The 19,937-nt window shown below is 42.8% G+C and overlaps 1 protein-coding gene across 1 annotated transcript in view; it reads right to left on the reverse strand.

Annotated features, from left to right (window-relative positions):
• The window catches only part of PLXNB2 (plexin B2), a 176,850-nt gene that overhangs the window by 114,805 nt on the left and 42,108 nt on the right, over nt 1-19,937 (reverse strand). Inside the window, exon 2 of the mRNA XM_082498674.1 lies at nt 1,842-1,902. Within this exon, the coding sequence (XP_082354800.1) occupies nt 1,842-1,843 (2 nt within the window). The 5' untranslated portion in view covers nt 1,844-1,902. The remainder of the gene's footprint in view (nt 1-1,841; nt 1,903-19,937) is intronic.

Consider the following 19,937-nt stretch of genomic DNA (forward strand, 5'->3'; position numbering starts at 1 on the left):
AGCTAATAATCTCGTTGTCAATATTCTACTACTCAACTTTCTGAAATACAGCTTTACTTCATGTCTTTTATGTGTTTTCACATACATACATGAAATGACACTTTAACTGGGCAGATATCTTTTTACTATTCAACCCATACTCAAATGGAGCTCTCCTGCTAAACAGGCACTTAAAAAACTACAAACAAAAAAAATCCCAAATATTCTATTTATTTCACAAAAAATGGGAACTGAAGATGACAGTACCTCTTCCCAAGCTTCCCAGGAGAAACAGTTGAAGGTCGAGTTGATGAGAATAATTTGAAAGTAACTCAAGAAAAAACTTTTCCATGTACAAACCTGTGACACACTTCTTGTTCGAGAAGTGTCACTGGCCTGAACAAGGTCACTCGAGATGTACGTTTAGGACCCTGAAGCAACTGAAGTGACTGGTCCCAGTAAATGTCTTCAAACTTTGGTTTGTTTTGTTCAATACACACCGGAAGATTTTAAGGATTAGGTTTTATAGCTTATAAGCCTATATAGGTTTCAGATCGGGCAAGGTACCAGTAATGGAGAGAGCCAATGCACAGCCTAGTCTGTAAATCTTTAGCTTAGGTACAATGTTGTCAAATCTGAGGATCTTCATTTCCAGCAGCCCAGTGTCAGTAGACAACTCTATATAAACCAGACGGCATTTCACAATGTTTCTGCAGTAATTCACTGTTTCAGTACTATTGGTCAGTTAGTAATTTTAGAAGACGAGTTTATAAAAGCCCAAAGGCTAAAATTAAAACTATCCCAGCTCGTTAGTCATCTAAGACAGGATCACTGTCCTACTTGACATTTAAGTCATGAATTCTGTGCTTTATCCAGCATTTGGAAAGGCTTAGTTGACTGCTTCCAAACTCACCAGACAGGCTCTGGGAAATGGAAGGTGAGATCGTGGGAAAAACGTAATATGAAAAAATACTGGAATGAATGTGTGGCAGCTACAAGTTCATGACTATCACTACCCTGCACACCCGAGCCACTCAAAGCCTCCTGGGGTACGACTTGCAGAGATATGGCTTTGCTTCACGCACAAATATGTATGTACATATACGCGTGTGCATGCACACGGTTAGGGAGTTCACGTTATTATGAGATACAGCTAGGGAAAGCAATTACTTTAAGAAAAATAATGGGGTATTCACCAGCAAAGTAACAGTTTCAAAAGTGTCTAGAAAATGAACCAAAGCTCTTATTGTTAGAGAACTATTGACTCCAGGTTTGAAAAAGTGACCTCAAGTGAGCAATGATGCACTTAGCCTGGAACTTGCAGCCACTGTATTTCACTCTAAATTGAATTGCCAATCCACAGTGCAATCTTCTTCTACTATAAACTCACATCTTTGGGGCAAGTACACAGAAAAATACTATATGCTGGCTGCATTATTCCAAGTGAAACTATATTCCTCTGGAGACGGAAAATACGTCCGCATTACGGAATTTAAGGATCCCCATGGGTATTTGTACAGGGGTAGTGGTTTGTTTGTTTTCTTTTTCTTTTTAAGGGCACTTAGCGACAACTTCATGTTGACATTTTTCCTACAAACAGTTCATAAGCATGCAAATAGCTAAAAGCACATGGCCCTGCTAAAAGCATTTAGGTACATATAGGCTACAGACCCATACTGAAAACCACATAAAAGACATTTTACACCTCACACATTTATGCATAACGGTCAGATCCAGCATTCTCCCGATACTAAAAGTGGTCTTTTTGGTAAATTAGGCTGCCAATTTAGCATGATTTATAATATCACCAACGTCAATGGTTTGCAAACATAAATAATTGACACATGCTGTGAAATACTTACATCCACTAAGTCTTCTTCACTACAGTCAAGTTATTTTCCAGGACAGCGTTTAATCTTCTTACTAAATAAAAGAAGGCAGCAATTAAAATATGTATTCATATGCATTAAGCTATGCTTAATCACCTTAAATTTATGAACTTTAAAATATTGATTTAAGATCGTCTATAGTGTCCCATAAACTTGTAATTTGTTTATATATAGTCAATTTTATTACATTTTAAACACAACTTTAGCACATCATAACTTTCAATCCTGAGGCTAAATGGGGCAATATTCTGTATTTCAATAGCTGCTCGGATAATAAATCAGATGGACAGTTGCTCACAGATGTACAACTAATTACTGAAGAACTGAGAGCTCAACTGATATATTACCAGAAAGAATGCCTGGCATTACAGATGGGGTATTGTATGATTTGGCACTCCCCTAGCTAGAGCTTGAACACGCTCTTATCAATGGCAGTACTCAGCACCTCCCACGATCAAACATTTAAGAATGGAAGAGACAGTGTCTGTCCCTCAAGGGAAGGATAAAATACCATCTGATATTGTTTAACATCACTGTATGTGCCAAGAAGTGATAAAAAAGGGTTCATGTAGATTGTTCGACACAAACGTGAAAATGACAACTGTCCTCGAAAAAAATAGCCCAGTCAGTAGACAGAGAGAGTGTTGAATGCCTCAACCTGTTTTTTACACGCAGTTATTTCTCAATTACTTTCTAGCAGAGCTTGCGATGCCCACTCAAACAGTTCACAGCAAATGCCGACGCACGCACTGAAAATCACCCCGTGGCAGTCCCCAGGGGAGAGAGACCCCAACACCTGGCAAAATCCACCACCTTTTCTGCAAAGCCACCTCATCTCAGCTGAACCTGACTTTGAGACTTGCGTAACGCTGGCTCCCCAGGGAGGTAAGACACAAACATCAGCAGGGCTTTTATTTTCCCTATGTGTTCCTTGAGGCTGCCCAGTACTAAAGCAAGTTTATTCTGTTACTGTTCAATGGGATTTAATTTCTTGTTTGCATTCCCTGTATCTAGTTGCTGTGGTAACACGTTCTTTAAGATTATGTACACTCTCCTCTTCCCAGGGAAAACCTGTTTGAGGGAACATGGACCCTCACTGGGTGGAGGATGAACTTGGATACTCAGCAAAATCATGAGATGAGGAACATGGGACAAGAGCTGGCTGAGATATTTAGACCACAGCTGCATGACACGGCCTAACTGGAGAGTGTGGGCTTGGATTGGGACTGAGGGAAGTCGTAGGAGGGGAGTGTAAACGAAGCAGCCAAACCAAGAGACAGACAAACAAAAATGTTAGACTTTAGGACCAAGGGAAAGGGCAGATTTCTTTCTATGTCTTACTGACAAAGGGAAAAATAGACCTGGTGCAACTTACAAGCGCATAAAGGAAAAGGAAATACAGAAGTAAAAGGAAGTGCAAAGGGATGTGAAAGATCATGATCCTGTCAACAACAGCCAAGAAGGAAGGAGGTGGAGGTAGCAAGGAAACAAGACTGCATCCTGCTGAGGAGTCCCTTTATACGTCCATGTTGCCTCTCCCCTTTAGAGCATTTTTGCAAGCACTGCTGAACGGTGATTTAGGCACATCTTGGACAGTTTTTTCACATCTCAGATGTTGCGGATGCAACAACTGAAGTGCATGGAAATTAGTATTTGGCTGAGCCTGGAAAAGGAATTGAATGCTGTCAGCCCTGACTGTTGCGTCCAGCCAGTTATATCCCCAGTAATAAAGGTGTGACCCTCCGAATAACATCAGAAATTTATTTATTGGGAAACCAGGTTCAACCATAACCCAGGAACTGGCAGAGAGTCATCAGACTACTTATGTGTCAGTTCTCACAGGGGTACAGCCGGCATTTTAGTCTGTAGTTGGTATCAGCTGTGCCAGAGAATGATGCCACCAAACCGTACTCAATTTTCTGTGTTACAAAATAGGAAGCCTTTTTCATAAGAGGCTCGGGACATGAGCCAGAAATCTCACTCACTGTCTTCCTATTCATTCAGACTGAGTCATCAGATTTTCCAGGTTTCTCCACTCAAATGGCACGCTGCTTTGGCTAGGTTTAGATGGACACAGGTGGTACCATCTGCCGCAAGGCTTCCTGGTTTTGTTTGCTTTTGTTTTTTCCTTTTACCTCCTGCTCGTAACACAACAGCTCTTTTTCAGTATCTTACACTGGAACACCACAAGGAACTGGTCATTCATGGTATGGGTTTGACCAGCTGGCCAGTCGAAATGGACTGCTTGAACTAAAGGAACTAAAATACACATTGCTATCACAGGTCTGACAGGTGGAGGCTCTTGCAGACTGACCTGAAGTTAAAAGTATTTAGATAACATAGGGGATTTGTTCTTCAACGCTGAGAGAAACCATGAGCACAAACAGAGCAAGTGGGTAGGGGGATGCTCACGCAAACTGACTTCAGTCTAACAAGGTTATCTTCCTGTTTGTTCCCTCTCCACTGGGTTGACAGAGGGGGTCCTGCTATGGATCACCTTCTGGAGGAGGAATCAGTCTTCCCTGAGCTGCTTTTCAGAGGAGACTCCCTTTCCCATCCATAACCTGCAGGGGACACAAGGGAGATTACTGCCATTAAACTACATTGAGCTCTTATCCTGTCCAAACCCCAACCTGAACGCACATAACTGCTCCTGCTTTTCATATGACACAATTTCTGCCTTTCATATTGAAATACTCCTTTAGGACGAAAGGACAAAGACCACGATGGATGTGCCATGCAGTTAAGACCATCAGGACAGGTCAATAACCCAGCAGAGACAGGACATCCGTAAATAACCTCCCCATCCTGCAAGCACCCTCTCTCCCTCACCAGGCAGCTGTGCCTCTGTATTTAGGGTGAATGTCCCGGATACCATAATTTCAAAAAGATGATAAATTCAGGCTGATTGGTTGTGTTCAAGTGCAAAATTTTGTCAGTGGGGAATATGCTGCCCTGGTGCTGCAGCTGCCGGGGGAATAGTGGCTTCCAAAAGCTGCAAGGAACAAAGCGCGGCACTCGTCCTGCGGTGCCTGAAGCCCACGCTGCTAGAAGTAGGAGTAAGAACATATTGAGGGCGCTTTTTTTGTTGTTTGCTTCTAGAGCTAAAAACAGATCATAAACCACATTTCTTTGAGGGAGGCTTTTGTTTGTTTGTTGGAAAGGGCAGGCACTGGGTCAGGGATAGAAAGTTGTACTATCCGGTTCCCAGACACAGACCTTATTCCCCCGAGCCTTCAGCTATATGTAACACATGGAGCAGATACTTTTCATATAGACTTGTATACGCCCGTGGAACTTTTATTCAGCTGTTGAGCTAACAAGCATGGTGCACTCGATAGGACGGAGCACGTAGGATAACACTACATACTGCTTTCTTGAGTTTAATTTTGAAAACGGATCTTCACATTTCAGTGCTGGGAAGGTTATGTTACAACACTGAGATCACGCCCATATGGAACCAAGATACAGAATTTACTATTAAAAACTTCAGGGTGACATCAAACGTCAGCTTAAGACTCTCAACACTGCAGTATATTTACATCTCTAATTAACTCTGTATGACACTTCTGCACTCCAATATCTGGCCAGTGGTGTATCTGCCCTCACCTTCAGCTCTCCAGCTTACATAGCTCTCGGTCATCTCCAGTCTGCCCTCTCCATCTCCTTGACCACAGAGACACCTGCTCCACTTCTAGCACGTGAATTCCAGAGTTTTATTACTGACTTCCTTTCTGTCTCCTCCGCTTGGCTACCTTGGGCTTAGTATCCTCCTTGTCATGAAGCTGCTCAACACAACTCAACCTTCAATATGCTGAAATCTGATACTGCTTAAACTCTTTTTTTTTGCTTTGGTTTCCAGTCAATCCCATATACTCTTGACCTTGACTTTATGAATGATGAAAAGACCTTGACCAACTCTGTACAAAAATTAACAGAATATTAAAATAATAATGGAAGTGTTTATTATTGCTGGATATACCTCAAAAGAGCAACTGTTTTAACTCAGCTCTTTCATTTTGTTCTTCCTGTAGTTTGTGGCACAAAAAGAACAAAAAAATTAAAATTAAAAAAAAGGGGGGGGGGGAAAAGTCCATATATGCTGGAGTTTTTTCTTCTTAAAATTTAAGTGTCTCAGACCAAAATCTGAGTTTTACAGATACACTATACGAACGAAGACCAGCATAACCCGAAACCGAAACCCAGTAATTTGTGCTCCATTACCCTTTATGAATATCTTTCACTTTAGTCTAAGGAGACCAAATATCTTATCTCTTTATAGACTCTTCCAGAGAGATTCCTTAACTACAGAATTAAACACACTAAGCACAAAGTACTTCTTTCTCTGCTGTCCCTTCTGACCAGTCTCAAAATCCGACCTGCTCTTTCAACAGTATTTCACCCCAAAGATCAAAGAGTAAGAACGGCTACGCCGTGAACTACCAACAGGTTGAGATCCGGCATCTTGCATATTAGGGCAAGAACTGAAGCAAGCATCAGCGGAGGAGTGGAGAGTAGCACTTTTTCCAGCCTCTTCAGACCATCATTTATCAAACCTTACAATTGATATTGGACAAAAGTGTTCCCTGCCTTGTCACTCATATAAGGCAACAGGTCTCCTCTCTGACCAGCAAGGTGCTGAGCCAGTACCGAATGTTGATCCATACTTGTCAAGCTGCCTGGTTACTCGGCATAAGGCTTTGATCCCATGCAAAGCAATGGAGAAGCAACCCCAATTTCTCAAAAGCTATTTGAGAAATTCTTAGCCCTTACTTCTTCGCCTTCCAACACCGCGTTTAGCTTGGTAACTTTACAAGAGTAACGATAACAAGAAGTCATACTCATAAGTTTTAAGCCTTTGCAGAAAAAGATACTTTTGAAAGATCCTCCACTATGAGGCATAAACCTGATGCCTGACAGTGACTTGTAATACAATGAATTTTACTGGCACACACTTGGGATGGCCAGTGTAACTCATGTTATTTTTGGTTGCAAATTTACACCATTGGTCTAAACTTATACCATAAAAGCCACGCTACACAGTAATTTTAACTGTATTAGTTACCTATGAATGCTAAAATAGCAAATAGGAGAGGCAGACTTTTAGCACAGTAATGAATGGTTGTACATTTTTTTGGTCATGAAAATGAAACTTTACAAATTGGATGTAAAAATGAACTCTAGTTTAAGCACACCTGCAGTGACCTTGGCTAGTCTATGTGACAAGCTCAACACCATATGCAAGTCAGAGATGATCAGAATTTTTCTAGGTGTTAGGTGAACCAATATACATTGGAGATATCTCCATATATTCATTTTTTTATCTCCAACTTGAGTTCCAGGGAGTTAAGGTGATAAATTCACAATCATAAACGATACAGTCTATGCCCATGACTTTTCAATTTGGCAAATTGTTTCAAAATGAATCCTGTGAGAAGTAACTTACGTCACAGTATAGGAGGTTTACACATGCTGGTGTAGGTGCCTCATCAAACCTGACAGTTTCTCTGTATGCAGTACAGCCAAAGGAAGAAGGTAGGCTCTTCCAGAAAGCAATAGAAACTGGGTCTCTTTCTCTTACTATTGGCTAGAGAGGCATCCCAGTTGCCCATGTGAGGAGTCTGATTTGTTAAAGCGAATATCCTCATTATGTAATGGAATAACATCTTAATTTGTGTCCTCTGGATAAAAAAGATTCAGAAGTTAGTGAAAAACTCATCGTCTTTGCTTTGATATACTCTGCATAAACAGAGAGAGACAGTAAAGAACCTCTCTTCAGTAGCTCAGCAGGGTCTTTTCAGTCCTTAAGATGACCACATGCAGACCTTCAACAGCCATTTTCTTAGCCTTTTCATCAAGCACTTTGCTTTCCCCACATCTGTCAGGAGACCAGAGTGGACTTCTCAGACAGTTGCCGAGGCAGATCTTTCATTTCTAACCCCCACACCTTCCCAAGTAGTAAAGGCTGCCTGCAGGCAGGAACCCAGTCTCTGACTATTAAGTAAACACTTGCCGCTTATATTCCAGCTGAAGGTTAATCATCAAGTAGTTTACAAAACATGTGCTACTTGGGAGACCAAAGGTGAAATTCTATGGTCTCTGAAGTGAGAGTTTCCACAAGGCCAGTATTGCTGTCCTGAACGCACACGTGTGCGTTAATGTGTTCACATAGGAAAAGGCTACGGGGGCAACCAACACACTCTCCTGCAAAGCCAGAAACCACTCACGTTTCCACTTTGATGACCCTGTGTATTTAACTAGCCTTGCTCAGATAAAATACATTTATACGTATCTACCTTCGAGGAGCACACCATGCTCAAGGTCCCAAACAGACAAGCCTTTATCGTCCAAGGGACAGAGTGTAAAATAAATTCAAATCCTCTTTGTGCTTACTGTTACTCTCTTGGCTGGCTTTAGACAGCACTTTCTCAGCACGTGAGGATACCAAATTTTTCTCTGAAGCCTCCCCGCTTGTTTTGACAGCAAACGGGGCCAAGGCCAGCTGCTGTGACACACTGCCTCCATGCAAGGGGCAAATATGTGCAACCCAGAGGTCTCCCAGCAATGCAAGATGCTCCCCATATCACAAGCATCACCTAGCGCAGTACGTAGGAGAGAAACCACCACTACACAGCAGAACAAAGTTTACTCTTAGTTTTCCAGGTATCCAACTAATACTGGCACAGCCAAGTTTTTAAATTACCCAAATTTCAAAATTACCCACAGCTCACAAGTTCAGTTTTTCCTTCACTTTCCTATTCCTTCAAAGTCCTAAAATGATATTGCTGTTTCCCTCTGTTCTCAATTCTCAGATAATCCTCTTTTTTTTTTTTTTCTTCCCTTCTTTGGCTTCTGAGGGCCAGGAAAGAGAAGAGACGTAGAGAGAGGTATACTGGAAAATGAAGCAGACTGCCATCTATGTTTGTGCTGACCATAAAAATCAGTATAAACACAGATGAGTTAGACCAGTTTGCAGTCACAAGCAGTTTTCAAAGTACTGAAGTAGCTTAATCGTTTCAAAATACCTTTAAGTATTTCACTGGCAAGAATTATTAGGAATCTGGTGTTATTCTGGTGACGTGCAGACTTACGGGTAGCTCTGTGCTCGCCATAAAATATTCTACAGCTGCTACTTTGGCTTAAAACAATCCCAGCAACACCAACCACCCCCCTTCACAAAACACAGCTGTTAACTACTCACTGAAGAACACAAAAATTCACCAAAATCGTCCTACGACCATTACTGTTCAATCAAGGTAAATTGTGCGACAACCAAGGACAAAGCTTCAGTGCCTCCCACCTCAAAAAAGAAAATCAGTATCTGCTATATTACATTCCCCCTTTCATCTTCATGTCGTTGAAGGCATTCCACAGGCAGTTTTATTTCTGAGAGCGCTGATTTTCAATCGATCTGCTCCGGCCTGAATTTGAAATAGGATACTACATGAAATTGGATCCTGGGAGCCTCAAACATGCCCAGGCTTGCATAGGAGGTTAAACAAAAAGAAAAATATGAGTGTTTTTTTTTTTTTTTAAACACAGGGTGCTAGTAAAACTGATTTTAAAATGCCCTCCATTTCTCTCGACTGGAAGTAATATATTACTGCTATAAAGTCTTTTATATCAAGCTCTTGAAATTCTTTATTATTTATACAATGCCATTGGTGCACACCTCGCCTTAGAAATATGCATTTTAATAGTCAAGCAAAGCGATCCAAACCACCAAGGTAATTAAGACTGCTTTAAAATTGGCTTCACTACCTTTCCCCATACATCTGCCAAGCTACGGCCCAGTCCCGCAGTCTCTTCATCACGTAGTCAGTGGGAGCATTCGCGCAAGAATTTGAAGGTTTACTCCCCTAAATTACCAAACGCAGCCTGCCTTAGTGGAAAAAGGAGCAGGCATGACAGTGGGAGTGCGAAAAGGGAGAGAGGAAAATGCTTAGTGTAGGAAGGTAAAAAGCAGAAAAGATCGTTAAATGGGGAATGTGGCACGGATGAGAGAGAATAAGAGACATAAGGAGACAGGAGCAAAGGATGGTGTGGAAAACAAGAGGAAAAGCATAAAAGGACGGAGAGCTTATCCTGAACACCGGAGGGCTTTAAGTGCATTTGCACGACATTGAACAGAGAAGAAAGTGCAGGAGGAACAGTTAGAGACAGCAGATTGGAGTAGAGAGCTACGAGCTTTAGTTTTAATTTTTATTTAAAAAGTAAAAATTAACCAATGTTCACTTCCCACTCCTTTTTCGTCCCCCACTGGGACACTAATTGCTGCGGAGCAGAGTATGAGACGCTTTGTGTCCTGGTGTGGCAAGCCAGGCAAGCCTTGCCAGAGCCCAGGCGGAAGGATTGGGGAAGTTTTGGGGGGTCTCCTTCGATTGCGACTGATTTTTCCCAGGATAGCCCACTGCACTGCAAATTTTGTTTCTTTCGTTTGTTTCTAAAAGTGCAAAAAGGAATCACTGCAAAGCTGTTTTGAAGCTTGAGTGAAATTTCATCTTCCCCACTGAGAAATGTGTAAAAATCAGAACCTTCTCATTAATACAGCAGTGGCCTGGCTGTGCCTCTTCCTGGCCAGATCAGAAAGAGTCACAGCAATCCAAGTTTAAATACCAGGGATGTCTCATTTGTCCATCAAAACTAAGGAACAAGGCAACTCTGCCTAATTATCAGCAATATAAGAACACTTCCCTCCTTCAAATCAGGCAGAAGGGCTCTTCTCATCTTCAGTGCCTCTCAGGGAATCAGCCTGATCCCCACCCCCACCCCTCTTGCTTCCTCCCTGAGCCGTCTTCCTAATCTGGAATCCTTCAGAGCTGGGAACTGGACCCCCTGCCTTGATTCCCATCATCTGCACCGATTTATGTTCGCAAGCCAGGCCAGCTGGCCGCCTGCACACCCAAGGAGCCCATACACTCTGACACTGTGCCTTTTTTAAAAAAAAAAAAAACAACAAACAACCAACCCACAAAACCAAACCCAAAAATGTGCAACAGTCCAGCAGAGCTTTGCCTGGCCAGGTTAAAACCCACTCCCTGCCCTGTGAGCTTAACCCACCTGCTGCTGCCGAGCACAGACACAGAATCATAGAACAGTTTGGGTTGGAAGTGACCTTTAAAGATCATCTAGTCCAACCCCCCTGCAACGAGCAGGGACACCTTCAACTAGATCAGGTTGCTCAGAGACCCCTCCAACCTCACCTTGAATGTTTCCAGGGATGGAGCATCTACCACCTCTCTGGGCAACCCTGTTCTAGTGTTTCAGTACCCTTACTGTAAAAAATTTCTTCCTTATATCTAATTTATATCTTCCCTCTTTTAGTTTAAAGCCATTACCCCTTGGTGTAGCTGCTCCTCTGGTGGGTGAGCCTCTCTTCTGCAAATAATTCAAAGGTATTTCTAGGCTGGGGGAAGGGTGCAGCCTTATTGTTTCTGCTTCACTAGGAAAGATACATATGTTGGGAGGTTTTTTTTAAAACCAGAAACCATTCCAAACTGTGATAGGAGCTGGGCTCGGGCTGATACTGCCCTATCTTGCAGAGCAAGTCACAGCGGGTTCTGTAATCGCGGGCTCTGCAAACACTGATTTTGCCCCCCCTCCATGGGACCTTAACTTGCCCGGCACTCCTGACCAGAGGACGCCCATGTTCCCAGCCGCTGGCATCGACAGGGAACGGCCGGGCAAAAACCCAGCTGATCCGGTGGTCCAACCAACTTCAGTCCTTCCCTGGCGAACAACCTGCTCTTCTTTTTTTGTTTGTTTTGATTATTTTTTTTTTTTTTCATGAAACCTCTTTCTTTCATGTTTACAAGAGGCACGAGCTACGGGAAAAAGTGCTTGTTTGTTCAGTTCAAGCACTTTTTTTTCCGCCAGCGGAGGAAACCGCGTTTGGATCCACACGAAGGGAAAGGCAATATTTATAAAGGAAGTTCCCACACTTCCTCTTCAAACAAATCACTCCTGGCTGGGCTTGCAATTACAGCCCTACCGTAAAGAGGAGGGGGGGTGGTAAAAAAGCATCGAGCATATTATTTCCTTTTAAAGTCACTTGCCTCTGAAAAGGCAGCTTCCAGAGAGGAAAGAGTTAAGCACTTGGGACAAACTGTCAAGTTTTCAGTAACTAATTTACTCTTCCTGTAGGCCTGGAGGAAATCCACAGCCGCCGCAAATATTCCTTGCTCGCTTCAATACTACTCTTTGTGAAATGGATTTTAATGGCCAAGCAAAGCGATCCAAACCGCAGATGTAATTAAAGCCGCTGAAACCAGCTCCGGGAAAGGCTGGGAAGAAGCGCCCCGCGCCCCATCTGGGGGCAGCCGCCATGGCGCAGGCTGGCGGTGACACCGGGAATCCTCGGCCTCATCGCGATATGCCATGTCGCTGTCGACGGGACAGACCCTGGCTCGCTGGGAGGGCAACAGGGGTGTTAAAGGATGCCGGCAACCTGGGCAAGCCCGTGTGGGACCTCTGCGGAGGGGAAGCTGCTCCGGTCTGGAGGAGCATTTGCTCTCGCCCTGTTTGCATCCCACACCCTGCTCCCTGGGTTATAAAGTTCTGCCACTGCAAGCCCTCTTGTTTGTAATCCTGCAGTGTTAAAAACCTCTCTCATCCATGGGAAAAGCGTATTTGACAACCTGTATTTCCCTCCACACACAGCAGTTAAAGTCTGCAACAGTAGCGTAGGAAGCAGAGAGATTATTCTGACAATTCACGGTAAATCAGCTTCCCATTTTGAACCGACATACCTTAATTTCTTCTGCGGTGAGTCAAACCACTAGTCTGCCTGAAAGGTCGGCAGTCCCCTGGCATGGAAACCTCTATTAGATCCATACCCGGCAAAGGAAGAATAAAGTTTTCCCGAAACTCCTATGCAAAGCGTGGGAGGATGGAAAATAAGATCAGCATACCTTGCTGAAAATAGTGCTTGAGATAAAAGATGTGATTGCTTTGGCACTAACTTCCCCCTCCTCCTTCCCTCCCCTCCTCAGCCACGCTGAGGTGTGAAAGGCTTAGGAAACTCCCTGTCCCTACTCTGCATTTTTTTTCATGTTTAATTTTAGATTAGAACACAATTGGATTTGGACTTGATTAACATTTCGTCCAAAGAAAATCCCACACCTTGTAGTTACTAATTTCATTTGATAACAGCTGCAGAAAACTAACTCCATATTTTTGAAGTTAAATCATTGCCAAATTCTGTTTTCAAGCGTCAGCTGCCCAGAATAAGGCTAAAGAACTTCCCCAAACAATTATATTTAAATTATTAATTAAAACCACTTAGAATATTATGATTAAAATCAATTAGTTTATGCAAAGAGATCTACAAACCCAAAACAGGGTTACAGTGAAAGAAATTCATCGGCCGATGAATAATTAATATGGCTCTTCATTTGTTTCACCTTGTGCGCCAAGTAGCACAAAAGAAAAGTCATTAATACAAGTGGATGGCAGAGATAACAGAGATCATTACACATTTATAATAACTAAACTGTTTAAGTGGAAAGTTTGCAGCGAAAAAAGCCCACCCTGCAATATTAGGTTCAGAACAAACTAAAACCCACAATTTTGTCCATCCGGATGAAACAACAGAGGAAAGAAAAAAAAAGCAGAGCTGAGCTGCCTCTTAGGCTTCTTTGCTGTAGGTAAGCAGCAAGATCTGTCATCAGCTGTAAGAAGGAAGATGCTTCTCTGAAAACTCTGTCTTCAGACCTGCGAGTACGATTCATGAAAGCAGCTGGCCTGAGACTGCCCTCCTGTTTCTGGAAGCAAAACACCACGGCTTGGCCAATTTACCTCCACGTGCTTGCCATGAAGGCATTTGCTTTTATACCCATACACGCACTTTTTCCTCTCAGCCACCAAAAGAAGCATTTTTCTAGTCTGACATGCTACAGGTCCCTTGGCAAAGCATATTTCTTCTTTAAAAAAACAGCGGGCTTTGGTAAACAATGCACAGATTTCCTGGGGATTACCAAAACTACATACCTCTTGTTAAACAGTACTCCAGTGACATAAGATAATGTCAATGGAAGAACTGCGTAAATCATTCATTGCTACACAACTAAAAACTTAGCATGTGTTAATTTATAACATTCCTTAACTCAATTATTTGGGTTGGTGTGGGTGGGAATCAGTGGGGTAAAACACAAGCAGTTGCTGTCACGTCGCTGGTCTGATGCTACTCCGCTTTCATCCTACTTAACCATTTCTCTCCAGCTAAACCTTTACACTATTTCAGAGAAAAAGGTGGATTTGTACATGTTTGTTTTTATTTTCAAAAGGAGTCATACCCAAAGAAATGTCAGAGATTAAAAAAGTACCTGTGGTGGCAGAACGTTCATTGCCTTTTTAACGCTGAATTACAGCAGAGAAGTTAGGAAATGAGGTAGGTGTTTTATCAAAGAGCTGCCTGCACGCTCTGTTACCAGCTCCTCTGCTGGAGGCAACAACGGGGATATTTTCACACTGTGAAAACACTGACTTTGCAACACATTTCTGCTCAAAATGGGAGGCTCACCTGCCTCCCTCAATACACAACACGCCTTCCTTCTCCTTCCTTCATTATATTACTCTCGCTGCCATTATTTTTTTTTTTTTGGTGCTTTTCCCCATAGCCTTCTCTGTGTCCTGTTTGCTGAAAACAGAGTGCGGCCAGTAACATTAGACTTGAACTTTCTACCTCCTGACATTAGCGGACTCAAAAAAACTAGACAAAACAAGCTGTCCCATCTCTAGACATTGTCTGTGCACTGATCTCAGAATCCAAACCCTTTCTGGTCACGAATGATAAACGATGCGACTTCCTCCTTCCTCCATGATAAACGATGCAACTTTCTCCAAACAAAGCTCAGCCAATTGTGTCGCGCAAAGCCTGCCTTGCCTTGCCTGGGACTGTCTCGTAGGTGGATGAAGAACAGCCATGAAACTCATCTTCCATTCTGAGGGCAACTGTGGCTCTGCACAGGGAGTCCCAGAAGAAGAGTACCATTTGCCTAGTATTGTTTTATGCCTAATTGCCCTTGCCTCTCGGCTAATACAGAAGTGGTTTGTTGCTGCTAACCTGGGAGTATCTGCCCAATGTTGCAAGACAGCGTGGACAGCCTTAGAGAAACACAGCTCCAGTTCACACCCAGCGTGAACAGCCAGAACTGCCAGACCCATTCTGCCCCGATGCCACCAAAGTGGCCGGTTCCCAAGACCAGTCGCTCACCAGCAGCTGCGAGCAGGCTTATCTTTCACACCACTTAAAAATGGGAAATCACATTTATACAAGTCCAGCCTCCCAGGTTAGCTTCGTTTGTTTTGCCAAGAATGTGAAATCCACACAGTCTTGGCCAGACATACCATTTGCAGGACTGGGATAAAATCCTGATCTCTTTGCAAATAAGAGGTAAAATCCTGAGATGCGCACGGTTTCACTCCTTGCATCTTCACACTTGTTTCTCTCTTTACATAAAGGGAGCATCGCTGTCACACAGGAATTCACTTGGCAGGGTGGGAAGTACCTCTTTGGGTACTGGAAATGAAGGATTTTCCATCCTGGGAATGACCCGCCTTCCTGACAGCACCTCTGCTGACTTTTGCCCTCTTCCCAATTCTATGCCTTCTACCAACGTGCACTTCCACCAACCCGTTAGCGTATACTTTTCATATCTTTTGAACAGATGGAAGTTTTGGGATGAATTACACTTGGTTTCACAGTCAGCCCAATCCCAGGCACAGTGTTATCACCACAGACAAAAGAGCCCACAGATCTGCTTGACGTGATCGTAAAGGTTTGTTCTGCCTTTGCACTGATAAAGTACTTAATGGGCAACACAGTGGCTTAAATATTCCCCAAAGAAGGCAGACTTTTTAAAAGGCAGCTCTAGCTCACTCGCTTTAAGGGAAGAACGATCTTTTGACTGAGAAATGCCCTCTACTCCGTTGCGTTCAGGCCTCTGTGGCTACAGAGATGCATGTAGGAAGCATGAACTGCAAGCGATGCCAGAAAGGCAATGCTGTGGTCTTACTGGCATGAAACTTATTACTTTTGTAGCCTGTGCCGAAAAAGCACTTGACATATTACGGTCTGCAACATGCCTGTATAGCCTATGATCATAAACTGGCCAATTTTGATTGCTGGGCGTAGGCGGTAACCAAGTAACTAGAGACAAGTAGTTTTGTCTCTAATTACGGAGTGTTATAGTGCAAAGAGATCCCGGGCGAACGTGACGGTTTTTCCCCCTCTGTAAAGAAGTTGCAGCTTTTCTGAGTAGTTCTTCTCTGCAGAAATAGCGTGCTACGACCCTGCTCACGATGCTGCCTTGCGCCGTAGGGGACGCAGCACCCCATGGCAAAGCCGTCTCTAATTGGCATGCCTATCTGCCGATCTCACCTCTGAACTCACGGAACAAAAGAAAGCATTAATCCACATCTTCAAGAATTCAATAGTCATTTAAGCAGAAGGTCAGGTACCTAATGGGCTGTCAAGTTCAGGCTGTCTATCCGCCCATCTTCCCGACTTCCCAGGTTCCCAGGCCTTGACTGACGGTCCTCGGCAGCTGGGGACTTTGTTTTCCTGCCAAAGCCCTATGAAGGCCGGAGCACAGGCGACTGCTTTGCAAATTTAAGTTGGGATGACATATTCTGGCTTCATTGAAGGAGAGAGGGGGAAAAAAAAAAAAGCAGCCATGAAAAGGTACACAGCAAGGCCTGAGAAATATATTAAGGATGCCATTTGTTCCTGTATCACTGGCACACTTTAACAGAATATAAATATACTTTCAGATGTCTGCATCGTGCTTTTTGAGCCAAACCTTATTACGATTGCAGTAGTTTTAGGATACCTCATAGCAAGGATAATTTGTGTGTAAACACCGTGTGGCACCAATAAAGGTAGCTTGCATGGTTGTACACGTTTCCCAGATATTTTTCAGGGCCACAGGTTACGGAGTGAGTTCAAAAACTACAGCTTGGAATGCAGAAACATTGCTACGGCTCCCAGAAATTTCCAGGAGGTACACAAAGAGGAGGGAGCCTTTTCCAGATTCGTTGGGACACGGCCTGCTGCGCATACTTGCTTTTGAACACTCTCGTAAAACCGAAACATTTTTTCCAAACAGATCACAGGTCACGTAAGCTTCCCGAGGGATATATTGGTTACAGATGTTTTCATGTAATAAAATATTCCACTCAACTGCAGTATTTCTAACTGATAATGCTAAAACTAAATTACCCTTGGCTAATGGTTATGTCCCCAATGTACTCCTTACCATGGTAAACACTGGCTCATTTGTTACTGTTTAGCCAACAGAATATTTAATTTTTTATAAGAGCACGCCACAAAGACAATGTACTTCAAGTTTGCAAGAGCTGCAACATAAGTTTGAACTTTTCAAAAATATATACTTGAAATTCATTTTTTTCATATTTGTAGAATAAATTATACCTCTAAGTTTCAGCATTATCATATCAATTTGCACTTAAAAGTTATCTCATTTTTTAAACATGAATAATTTTAATAATTTTCCAAGATTTCACTCTTGAACTTGGAACGATTAAAAAAAAACATATAAAAATCACTCCTTGATTGTCTGAATGGTACGGGGCTAATGATGAAACATTCAATTTGATTTCTTCTTGGCAGAGCTATTAGGAAAGGAAAGGTCATTGTGATGGTATCTCTAAAATGATCAAGTAGTTCAAAATAAAAATTAAAAAAAAAAAAGGGAAAAGGAGGAGGAGATGATTGTTTTCAAATTATGCTTACAATATAGCACTAACAAGGATGGCTATGAAAAAGGGGGGAAAAAATTGAAAAAAGAAACTTAACTAGTCTTCTACCGTAACAATCAGCCTCCCTCAAACCAGGGAAGCTTGTGGTGGTGTACTGTACAGTGTTTCTATGAAAACTAACACCTCCGCATTTTCATTTAAAAGATTACAGCACCAGGCTTGAAACATCTATTCTTCGTTGCTCTCCGTATTGGGTGATCCGGATCACCCCTGCTCGGATTTCAAATGCCGCCATTAAGAACAATAGAACAAAGTGACTCTTGCTGCGATATCACTGTTTCTATGTTGGTGCTTCAAGGATAAAGTCAACCTGTTTTAATTAAGTTTTAGAAAGACTGGAAACGTAGCAGAAGCAGAGCATTCTCTGAGGACCGAGATGTAAGCTACTTTAGCACAACTGGGATTTTATCAGAAGTAGAACCTGTCTATTTTCAAGAAAATGTGGAAGTTCCATCCTTGGAAGCAGGATGTTTTAGACTAGATCAAAAAAGCATTATTCTCCGAACTCTGCCACAATCCAGGTATTCACTACTTTAATGCTAATGTTCAATGCTTAATGTCAGTAAAATACTGTATCCTTTCTGAGTTAACTGTAATCACCAACCTTGATAAGCAATTTTTGCAGCTATCAAACTCAAATGTATGCTTGTGCTTGGTAAAATAAGGCATCGTCACTTTGCATTGCTGGGATGATCAGAGGCATGCTTTAAAGACTCGCTCTGGGGGGAAAATTGGAAGGAAGCATTCCCCCCCACCCCAATTGAAAGACTAATTCCGTCTCCAGCAAATCACTCGGGGAAAATTGTCGTTCAGATCAATGGAGATGCTTCCTAGGTACAACAGGGGTGAAAGGGACCTAAATAGCTATACAAAGTTTGGAAGAGATGGACTTTGCTTGGTTCCAAGCAACGCACCAGGAAAGTTTTACCCAGCGGACGTTTTTATGATAGACCAGTCCACCTAGCACTCTACTTCTCACCGCCGTGTTTGATTAGCTGTATATTTATTCTGGGGCTGATGCGGTAATTAAGATTGCCAGCATGTACGGGAGGCAATAATGCTTCTCTGATGGCTCTGGCATTCGGGAGGGAGGTCATGTAGCACATGAAACACTAAGCAACAGCCCTGATCTCACGGCTAAGGATAACACCCAGGCCAGGAATGAAGCGCTGCATTGTGACCAGGCACTCGCTTTCTGAAAAAAGCGCAATCCAGTTTTTCTAAGCAGACGCTCTCACACAGAAAACAAAAGCCCAATCTGCTGATATTTGAAAATTTTTAAATGCTTTAGCAGTTTTTAGGGTGGTATGACTAAGCGGCAGTCAGAGCAGTGGTTGCTGTGCATCGGTGACTTGAAAACACACGCCGAGCCGTGCAAACTCGAACGCTCCTTTCCTCTTCCCTTAAACAGCCTCTAGCACGGTAACCACCAGCAATGTGCAGGCGTAAGTCCTTTGAGATCCGGCATACTGGGAAAAGGATCAGCTTTCTGGAATCAAAATCACCTGGACTCAGCAGCAGAGCTGATGTGCCGGGGCTGCCCCCGGGAGCTGTGTTCCTGCCGGTCAGCGGGACGTTGCCCATCGAGCCCCGGCTACCACAGAGTCTTCCACGACTTCCCCTTTTCCCTCGTTATTTTTGCTGGCTGCCACAAAAACCCCTCAGCTAGCTGACATTACTCCCTGGGCAGCAAATCCCTCTTTATTTTAGTGCACGCGGAATGCGGGTAGCAGCCAAAAGCACAAATACAGCAACCTTGAAGCTCATGTATGGGAGGGGGTGTAAGCAAAGCAAAACTCTTGAGAGATTCTGCAAGTCCTGACACACATACGAACAGACAGTTTACGGGGAGGGAAAATATTATTTTGAATTCATTTTTGGTATGTTTTGCAATATCTTTGCCTTGCCCTGGTTGCTTAAGGATAACGCCCAGAAAGCACAGCTAACTAAGGTGCCCAAGAGTGTCATTTGTCTGTTGCTCATCTGCCTCCCTTCCCTGGCCCCTTTATCTACACAGTCAATATCATATCCAAAACCGCACACTGGCTTCCCTGAATGTTTTACTTTTCAAATAAATGCCTAATTAACTCACCCTTTATTTTAAACCATCATATGCAGCAAAATGCTCCAATTAAAAACGGAATGTCTACTAATTTAAGCCCAAAGGTTCTGTTAAGGCAAGTTTCATGAATCCTAAAAATAGAAAAGCATTCATAATTTTTTCCTCACTTTAATTAGGCTTTTTTTTTTTTTTGGCTTGAATTTAAATATCCCTCTGCAGTATCTTCA

The sequence above is a fragment of the Vanellus vanellus genome (genome assembly GCF_965231255.1).
Source record: "Vanellus vanellus genome assembly, chromosome: 1".
Classification (NCBI taxonomy): domain Eukaryota; kingdom Metazoa; phylum Chordata; class Aves; order Charadriiformes; family Charadriidae; genus Vanellus; species Vanellus vanellus.